Consider the following 9,483-nt stretch of genomic DNA (forward strand, 5'->3'; position numbering starts at 1 on the left):
ACCTCGTCCCTCAGACATGTCAACTGCACCACTCAGCTTGGTGTCATCTGCAAAATTGCTGAGCATGCACTTGATCCCACTATGTCACTGATGAAAATACTAAACACTACTGGTCTCAATATGGACCCTTGAGGGACACCACTTGTCACCGATCTCCATTTGGACACTGAGCCATTGACCACTACCCTCTGGACATGACCATCCAACCAATTTTTCATCCAACTATAACAACAGTAACTGTTCCCAGTTTGGCTGTGCTCTTAACACTGCATCTCCTGTTGGGTTTTAGGGGTGTTCCCAAGTAAAAAGCACAGTAAAGTAGCAGGAAGACAGCCTACCCCAGTGTCCTGGTTTTGCTAGGGTAGAGTTAATTTTCCTTTTAGTAATTAGAAGAGTAGTATTTTACTTTCAGTGTTTCAGTTCAGACATATCACGAGAAGAACTTTGATAACAGTACTTGTGTTGCTACAGCTCAAGGCCACGCTGGTTGTTTCACAGCTGCACTAGGACTGGGAGGGGGGAAGCGCAGTGAGGAGCAAAACCCAAAACTGGCATCTGGTTGTGCCAATGAAATATTCCATATCATATCACGTCATGTCAGTATATTAACCAGGGTTGACCGGAAGACAGGGCACTTCTCTTGGGGATCGCTCGGGCTCACTCTTCCGGGGTTTGGGTTCGGGACCGTCTCGGCTCCGGGATCGTTAGCTGGCACAGGCCGGGCATCGGTCAGTGGGCGGTGAGCACTGTGTATCACTCATTTGTATAGTCTGTTATCACTGTTGTTATCATTATCATTTTTTCTTTTAATTAGTAAATAGTTTTTATCTCAACCCGTGAGTCTTTGCCCTTCTTTCCAAATTCTCTCCCCTGCTCCCTGGGTGAGGGGGGGCGGGGAGGGTGATAGAGCAGGCTGTGTTTGGCTGCAAGCTGCAAGCAAAAGGGTGAATCCACCCAAACCACCACACCCAGTCTCCTCCCTGCAGTAAAGCAGAGCCATCCAGGCAAAAACATGGCTGATGCTCCTCCTGTGTCAATCTCAAATCAAAATCAATCAGATTTTGATCTGACCTATAAATAATACCTCTTCTTCCACTGCTGCCTTTCACTACCTGCACTTCAATGTGTTTACAACAGGTACAATACAAAAAGTTTTAATATTGCAGTTTGGAAAATGTTATTATTATAATAATTAGTCCCTGGCTCAAGGGCAGGCACCACATGCTCTGCTGCAGAAGGTCTCATGTTGGGATGTGTGGACCATGGCCTGCCAGATGGTCCTGGCTTGTGCTTAGAAGAGGAAACTCCCCCCCAGCCGCTACACTGGATCCACAACTCCCTATCAGAAATAGGCTGAGTAATAGCTGGTTTGACAAAGGAATCTTACATGCTTAGGATGGAAGCAGAGGTAGTCCAGAGGTTTGAACGTAGCTTACTAGTTAAAGGGGATACAACCATCCTGCCTTTAAAAATGTGGCCACCTGAGAATTTTTGGCATACTGCTGTAACACTGCCTGCCCCCAGTGCAGGAAAACAAGTATTTTTATTTCTGTGTTTGACCTTGACAGGCTTGAGAGGTGGGCCGGTGCTAACCTCATGAAGTTCAACAAGGCCAAATGCAAGGTCCTGCACCTGGGTCAAGGCAATCTCAAACATAAATGCAGGCTGGGCGACAAGTGGATTGAGACCAACTCTGAAGAGGATGTGGGGTGGTGGTGGAAAAGAAGCTCAACATGAGCCGGCAATGTGCGCTTGCAGCCCAGAAGGCCAATAACCGTATCCTGGGCTGCATCAAGAGCAGCGTGTCCAGCAGGTCGAGGGAGGTGATTCTGCCCCTCTAATCCACTCCTGTGAGGCCCCACCTGGAGTACTGCGTCCAGTTCTGGAGCCCCCAACACAAGAAAGACATGGACCTGTTAGAACAAGTCCAGAGACGAGGATGATGCGAGGGCTGGAGCACCTCTGCTGTGAGGACAGGCTGAGAGAGTTCGGGCTGTTCAGCCTGGAGAAGAAAAGGCTTCGGGGAGATCTTATAGTGGCCTTCCAATACCTGAAGGGGACCTACAAGAAAGCTGGGGAGGGACTTTTTACAAGGGCAGGTAGTGATAGAACAAGGGGAAATGGCTTTAAACTGGAAGAGGGGAGATTTAGATTAGATATGAGGAAGAAATTCTTTCCTGTGAGGGTGGTGAGACACTGGCACAGGTTGCCCAGAGACGCTGTGGATGCTCCTCCCTGGAAGTGTTCAAGGCCAGGTTGGATGAGGCTTTGAGCAACCTGGTCTAGTGGAAGGTGTCCCTGCTGATGGCAGGGGGGTTGGAACTGGATGATCTTTAAGGTCCTTTCCAACCCAAACCATTCTGTGATTCTATGATTCTATTCTGTGGTTTGCTTCTTTTGAAGACTATTCCTGTTCAATAATCATTAAAGCATTTATACAAGTCCCACTGACTTCAAAGAAATGTACCCGCAGGTTTCAGTTTAAGTGCTATACCAATACATACAGCCCAAATATCTGCTAAGTTATAGAATGTGGCTTTATCCCTTAAAAAGAATGCTGATATTTTAAAAGCCTCACATAATTAATTTTCTATCCTTGATCTTAAAAACAGATGTACTCTAATGTATATTTATATTTTATGTCTTAATAATTTGTTTGTACCTGTCTCAAATAAATCTTTCTTTGTAATCAGGACTGGATTTCCAATATTCATTGAAATCTTTCCTTTGGTTCCCCTTGCCAAATATTACTTGATCAGAAACGACAGCTGGTTTTGTCAAAAATTACCATCCTGCAGTCCTGCACTCTACCAGTGCTAATGTGGCCTATTCAGACGATCCTGAATATGGTTATGCTGCAATATTTAGTATTCCTCATTTATTACTTGTCATTAACTTACTACCTCAAAAGCAGGAGAATCCACAACACGTGTAGTTATGTGGGGTTTGGTCTATGTACTACAAGTTTTAAGTTGCAGTTGCTTGCTAGTGTGTGGGGAATGAAGACTGGATATTTGCACTATATGTCCATCCCTGATCATCTGCAGTTGTGGGGGATGAGACTCAATGACCCCAATGGCTTCCCTCAGCCTCTGTAACTTTAAATATTTTAAACCTACTTTATGCCGTTCTAATCAGGAACAGTGTAATTCAAAAACACATTGCAACCCATCAATATGAGCATTGTCTTTTAATGGACACATAATGCCTCCCCCATCAATTCATCAATAGTCACTATACAGCTGAATTCTTCAGCCTTTCAAGAAGGGTTTTGCAGCTTGATATCTGCAGACCCTGAACACAGGGATTTCTAAAATATATTGAAGAGGCCTATGAAAGCTGACCAAGAAAAACATGTTCAGGTATGTTATCTAACAACTCACATCCACAACACATCTAAAAGGATCCACACTTCCACTGGAAAATTTTTGAGATCCCTAAACTGAAAAGCAGCAAATACGTAAAACTTTAACCAAAGGATAGCTCTTAAAATGAGAACAAAACCATATTCTCTTGCATTTCGATCCTTTCCTTCTTAAGTCCCAGAATATCCTTAGCAGGTGTATATTGAGTATTTATACCTGAAACTGTGGAGAAATCAGTTTCTAGGGCTACATGCATCTGGATTTAGCCAAATGTGCCCTGTTTTTTCTTTTTCTAGAATTTTGCCCATGAATGGGCAAACCTGAGTGCTTGAGATTTCTAAATGCCTAGATAACCTAGGCGTGCCCATGCAAACAAATTTCACTCCATATATGCTGGCCCAGGGACACAGGCACACTCAGTCTGCCACTGGCTGGATGCACCAGCTGTACTGGATACACACGGCTCAGATGACGCAGTGTGGCACCTGCTCGGTGTGGCAGACACCTCTCTGACACATTGGATTTACTGTGCATGGGCAGGTTACCTCTGTAGCTTCTGGGCGTCTTAGACTAAAGCAGGTATGCCACACCATGGTGTTGAGGAGGGAAGTCTGAAGAGAAACATGAGAGTTCTGGTTTGTAATACTGAATGTGCCTAATAAATGCTGTAGGAAAGGAAATGCATTCAGTTGGAAGTATAATTAATACTGCTTTTACCTTAAAGAGCCCTGCAATATCACTGTATTCTACATACTTCCCATATTAGTTGATAAACTTGCAGCTAAATGCAGTCACTTAACATTAAATACCTCTTAGCAGGGATATGAAGAATTTTTAACAGAGGTATAACTCACACATAGAATCATAGAATAGTTTAGTTGGGAAAAAACATTACAATCATCTAGTCCAAACGTAAACCTAGCATTGCCAAGTTCAGCCCTAAACCATGTCCCCAAGTACCACATCTCCACATCCTTTAAATACCTCCAGGCATGGTGACTCCACCACTTCCCTGGGCAGCCTGTTCCAATGCTTGACAACACTTTCAGTGAAGAATTTTTTTCCTAATATCCAACCTAAACCTCCCCTGGCAAAGAGGTGTGTTATGGCATAACAAACATACTAAATGAGCTCCAACAAATGACCATCCAGTGGCTGTAGAGTAACTCAGACATTATAGTGCAAAAAACCTTTTTCCTCCTATGAGGACAGAAAAAACCCATGGTGAGATTTTTCATTTAATTCTACATGCTTACCACTACTTCTTACTAAAGATGCTCTCTTGATCAAGAGACTATATATCATATCCTGGATCTTAGGATACTCCAGTCCTCACACACATATTGATTAAGGCCATACCACAGGAAGCAATTACAAAATGCATTCTCTACGAACTATGTATAAGTCAAACCAAGCATTTGGAAGTCAAACCAAGTATTTGGCTCCCTCTGTGCTGTCACGCTTCTGAAGCTGCTGACTTAGCATTTAGTTTATAATAATTTGGTTTATATTTATTCTGTTTGCAGTTGCTATTTAAGATAATTATGTCCTTCCCCCAGCAGACTGTAGCATGACAGAAGCCAAGAAAGGTTTTTCTAACTTTACAAACTCTACAGCTACCCTTCTTTGTGTCAAATAAGCTATCCCACAAACACTGATGCCTAAAACCCCTACAAACACTGGCTTCATCTCAAATGCACTGCATTTTTGGAGGCTACTCTCACTCCAGCTTCCAGTCCACTAAAAAATGCAGAAGACTGCAATTGCCAACACCCTCTGCCATCTCTAATTACTGCCCTGATCAGCAAAGGTCAGCACATTACACCTGATCAGCCCATGAGGTTAGGACTTTGCCTGTAGGCTGAAACGAAGGAAGGTTTCAAGCCAGTCTGAAAGGGATGAGGTAACATTGGGTGACCTCAGAGCACTTTGCAGAGAAAGCAATCCCATCAAATGAGAACACAGAAAGGTGTTGAGGCCCTGGGAAAACAGATCTGTGGTCCATCAAGGTGTTTGGCCTCCCTCGAGGAGTGAGACTTGATCTCGCAACCCTACTAATCCCTCCTGCAAGCAGTGTGCAGGACACCCGGCCTCTCTGGAGTAAGAGCAATGCACACGTTGGAGCATAACTGCTAGTGCCCATCCAGCCTTCACAGGGATGGCTTTAGGGGAGAGCAGTGCTCCCCTCTTTGAACGTACACTATACCCAGACCTGCTCAGTGCCCATACACTGCCCTAAGCAGGTGAGCCAACGTGGGTGATGATGGTGTTCCCACCACTTTGTGAGCTGCCTCCTGCAAAGGCCCGTGGTGAAGCAGCTGACCACAGAGATATTAATATAGGCCAGGTCCACCAGCAGGTGAGCCAGGGAGCTGCAAGCATGCCTGCATGCTCGTGGCATGCTGCCCTGTCTTTAAGAGAAATATCAAAGGGGTCTCTTGAAGAGGACATCTCAAAGAGGTGTCACCTCTACATGGTGTAGATATGACTCCTCCTGTGTACACACCATTGTATGTCTTTCCTGTTTTGCAAGGGTGCGTGCCACCAAATGCTAAGTGGAGAGAAACAAATACATCAAAGACACCGATGGTGGCGACTTGAACAAAGTGCTGCTACGGTGGGAAAGCAGCAATGTACCCAGATAGGATCATCCTCATGGGCTCTGTGTTTGCAGACTGCTCTCCAGTCACCACACACTTTTAAATCAACTAAAAGTGGTGTAAAAGTGGATCAGAGTATTTCACTGCTCTCTTAGAGCCACTTTTCTGCAGGTCTTCCCTGACTCATCCGACTTGGCAACATAGTGGAGAGAAGAGTTTCTGACTTTTGGGCATGGGTGCTGCATAAACTGCCGCTGTGCAACGACCACAGGAACTCCCTGGGTTTTCCCCAATATCTGTTGTGAAGAACAGCACTGCTTACTTTTCCCTTGCAGCCAGACCTGTCTATTTGTGATCTGCAGGGTTAAGAGATTGAGACTAAGCTATCAGCCCTCTGTCAAACAACTATCCTAGGCAATAACCTGCAACCAAGCTCTGCTTAGCAACGCCTATGTCTGAACCCTGGAAACAGACAGATCTGGAAGAGGCCATCTATTGATACTACCACAGCTCAGGTAAAACAGGTTGTCTTTCTTCCCACTTCTTGTTTACCCAATCCACAGGAAAAAAAAGAGGCAACAAGACACTAGGAACAGGCAAGATCACTACTGCTGCCTGTCCCCTTGAGCTGCTGCAGCAAAACCAGCTCACCTGGAACCATATTCCCAGAATTAAGTTTCAAGATAAAATCAGACATCGTACAAATACTATCACCCTGGAAAGATGGAGCATTAATGCTCTCTCACCCTGCAGCTTCTGCCAAAGCTACAAGCTGACTGGTGCCACTTTCCCCCTAATACTCTTCTTGCCACCGGCACTGCAGCAGTCCTGTGCAGAGGGGACCCCCACAGTGGCCTGAAAAGTTGATCACTGCCTTTTGTAGGACAGTACCTATCCCAACACACAGCTCACCACGGAGAAGATCACTGCACATGATGGCCCTGCAGCCCTGGCAGGCTGGAGCCCTGGGAGGAAGCACTTTTGGCCGACCTCCCTGCGTGGAGGGGCTGAAAGGCGGTCAGGGGCTGCTGGTCTGCAAGCAGCAGGAGCCTGGGCTGGGAGGCGCGGAGGCGGCAGCCTAGGCAAGATTCCAGAGGAGGGAAACACAAGCAAGAAAAGGAAAGAGAGAAGACTAAATGGGAAAGGACATAGATGTGTGTGTGGAACAGGACATGGGTGTTGGGGAGGGGATGAAAGTGGAGTCATGGCACACAATTCCCCGCTTGATGCCTCCTTGTGTTAGCGCAGCTGGCCCTGGAGAAATCAGAGCGGAGCTGCCCGTGGCTGGAGCAGCGGCAGGCACAGGGAAAGGACATGCCTCCAGATAAGGAGATAAAAATGAATCCCAATTACTGTATACTGTCTGCATTCTACAATGAGCTAAACAGAGAGGGCTGAGCAAGGGCAAAAGGAGCAACCTCCAAGCTGCGTCTGTGCCTTTAGCGGGTGAACATCTCCACAGCTCATGTGAGTATTTTGACACTTCTTAGTGAGTCATATTAACTCTCACTTTAAAAGCCAGTAGAGTTAGCCTAACATTCACATACCACTGTGAAAATCCTCTATCTGCTATTGTAGGAGACCTATTATTAGCGAGGCATTACTATTATCTGTCATTTGGATTGTAAGCTGTCTTACTGTGAGCCGGTTCATGTGCCTTGCTCTGCATCGAGCTCCTAACCCTGCCACCACTAGTCTTCTGTAAATTTCCACGTGGACACAATGATTTCGGGGATCAGGATACAAGGAGGATTTAATGAAATGCAGCAGCACTCCAGGATGTGCATAGTGCCTCCCACCATGGAGCTCAATCTTCATCAGGACTTGTGCCCGCTACAGACAATGAATAATTGCACTGGCAGATCTGAGCAGGGAGAGGAGGTTGAAGTGGTGGGGAAGGAGTTTCAGTGCCTGCACTGCGAGGTGTAGGTAGCCGATCCTCCTCTCGGCTCCTCTGCATACAACTAACTTTCCCATCTCTCCAGGCTTTTCAACTAAAGGGATCTTACAACAGCCAGGAAGGAAGGGCTGGAGGTGGAGGAGGAAGAGGAGGCATTGCCACAATTGCAATTGCCAACCCCAGGCTTTGGAGGATGACTTGGTTTGGAGCTGCTGGAGCCAGACCAGAGCCAGTGACCCTGCCTGGTGGAGAATTGGGGACAGAAAGTATGGGGAATCCTTTCCTCATCCTGATGCCTGAGCAAAGGGGAGCAGGTTTAGCAAGACAGACAGCAGTGGCTACAAACGGGAATGTTTCTTACAGTCACTGTGCACAGCATAGGGAGGCAGCAGGCTGATGGGGGAGAGATCATCTTCAGGCCCCTCTACCACTGAAGGGGGCCCCTTGGGAGGCGTCTTACCGGTGGGCAGGGGCAAGGTGGAGACCGTGTTGAGCAGCACCACGCAGACAGCCACAACATCCCATAACTTCATCTTAGATCTCCTTCCAACACGGGCCCCTGGCAGAGAGGAGAGGCAGGGTTAGCCCCCAGCTGCTTGCGATCCCCCAGTCCCTCTCAGCCCTGAGACAAAACTGGCCAGCTTCACACTCCAGATCAGCTTGGTCCACCCTGGCCAGGCCTGGGGAGAGAGCAGGGGGAACCAACCTGTGCCCAGCTCAGCCTCCTACCCCCATCGCCTCCCAGGGCAAGAGACGTGGGCTCCCCAGCAAGAGGTGTGGGAGGGGGAGGCACAGGATAGCCTCCAGCCCCTCTATGCCCAAGTGAGCTGCTCTGGGGGATGTGGGCAGCCAGGTCCCAGGAGCCTGCATCCAGGGACACAGGGGTGTGACCGCATCCCTGTGCTGGCAGGCAGGTCACCTTGTGTTTGTCCTCATCCAGCACCCGGGTGGTGCCAGGGCAACTGTCCGGGGGCTGGGGCAGGGCGGACCGGGCTGATCTGGGGCACTGGGCTGCGCAGATTTGTTGTGCTACAGGCAAACCTTCTTTTCCCTTTCCCTCTCCTTCTCCTCTCCTTTTTCCTTTCTCTTTTTATCTTTCATTTTCCCTTTCCTCTTTTTTTTTCTTTCCCCTTTCTTATCCCCTTCCCAGACCTCTTTCTCTTCCCTTTTTCTTTTCATTTTTCTCTCCTTTTCTCTTTCCTTTTTCCTCTCCTCTTCACTTGTCACCTTTCCTTCCCTTATCCTTTACACTTTTGCCTTCCTTTCCCTTTCTTAATTCTTCTTTTCTCTTCTCATTTCCCTTTCCTCTTGTTTCAATATTTCCTTTTCCCTTCCCTTTTCTTTCCCCTTTCATTTTCCCCTTCCTCTTTGTTTCCACCTCCTTTTCTTTTCATTTTCCTCTCCTTTTCTTTTTCCTTTCCTTCTCGTTCCCCTTTTTCATGTTTTCCTCTTCTCTTCATTTCCTTCTCGTTTCCCTCTTTCATGTTTCCCTCTTCTTCTCTTCGTTTCCTTTTCCTCCGCTACTTTTCCGTTTCTATCTCTTCCTGCTCCTCTTTCTTTCCCCTTCTCCTTTCACTTTCCCTGCCCTTTCTTCCCCTCGCTCCCCGCCCGCAGTCGG

At 47.0% G+C, this 9,483-nt stretch overlaps 1 protein-coding gene across 1 annotated transcript in view; it reads right to left on the bottom strand.

Moving 5' to 3' along the window:
* GDNF (glial cell derived neurotrophic factor) overlaps positions 1-8,398 on the bottom strand; it is a gene marked incomplete at its 3' end in the record, with an annotated part of 21,715 nt that extends 13,317 nt beyond the window's left edge. The window contains exon 1 of the mRNA XM_010163691.1: positions 8,227-8,398. Within this exon, the coding sequence (XP_010161993.1) occupies positions 8,227-8,398 (172 nt within the window). The remainder of the gene's footprint in view (positions 1-8,226) is intronic.
* Between the last annotated feature and the right edge of the window lie 1,085 nt (positions 8,399-9,483).

This window comes from Antrostomus carolinensis, unplaced genomic scaffold (assembly GCF_000700745.2).
Source record: "Antrostomus carolinensis isolate BGI_N321 unplaced genomic scaffold, ASM70074v2 scaffold1130, whole genome shotgun sequence".
NCBI classification, from domain to species: domain Eukaryota; kingdom Metazoa; phylum Chordata; class Aves; order Caprimulgiformes; family Caprimulgidae; genus Antrostomus; species Antrostomus carolinensis.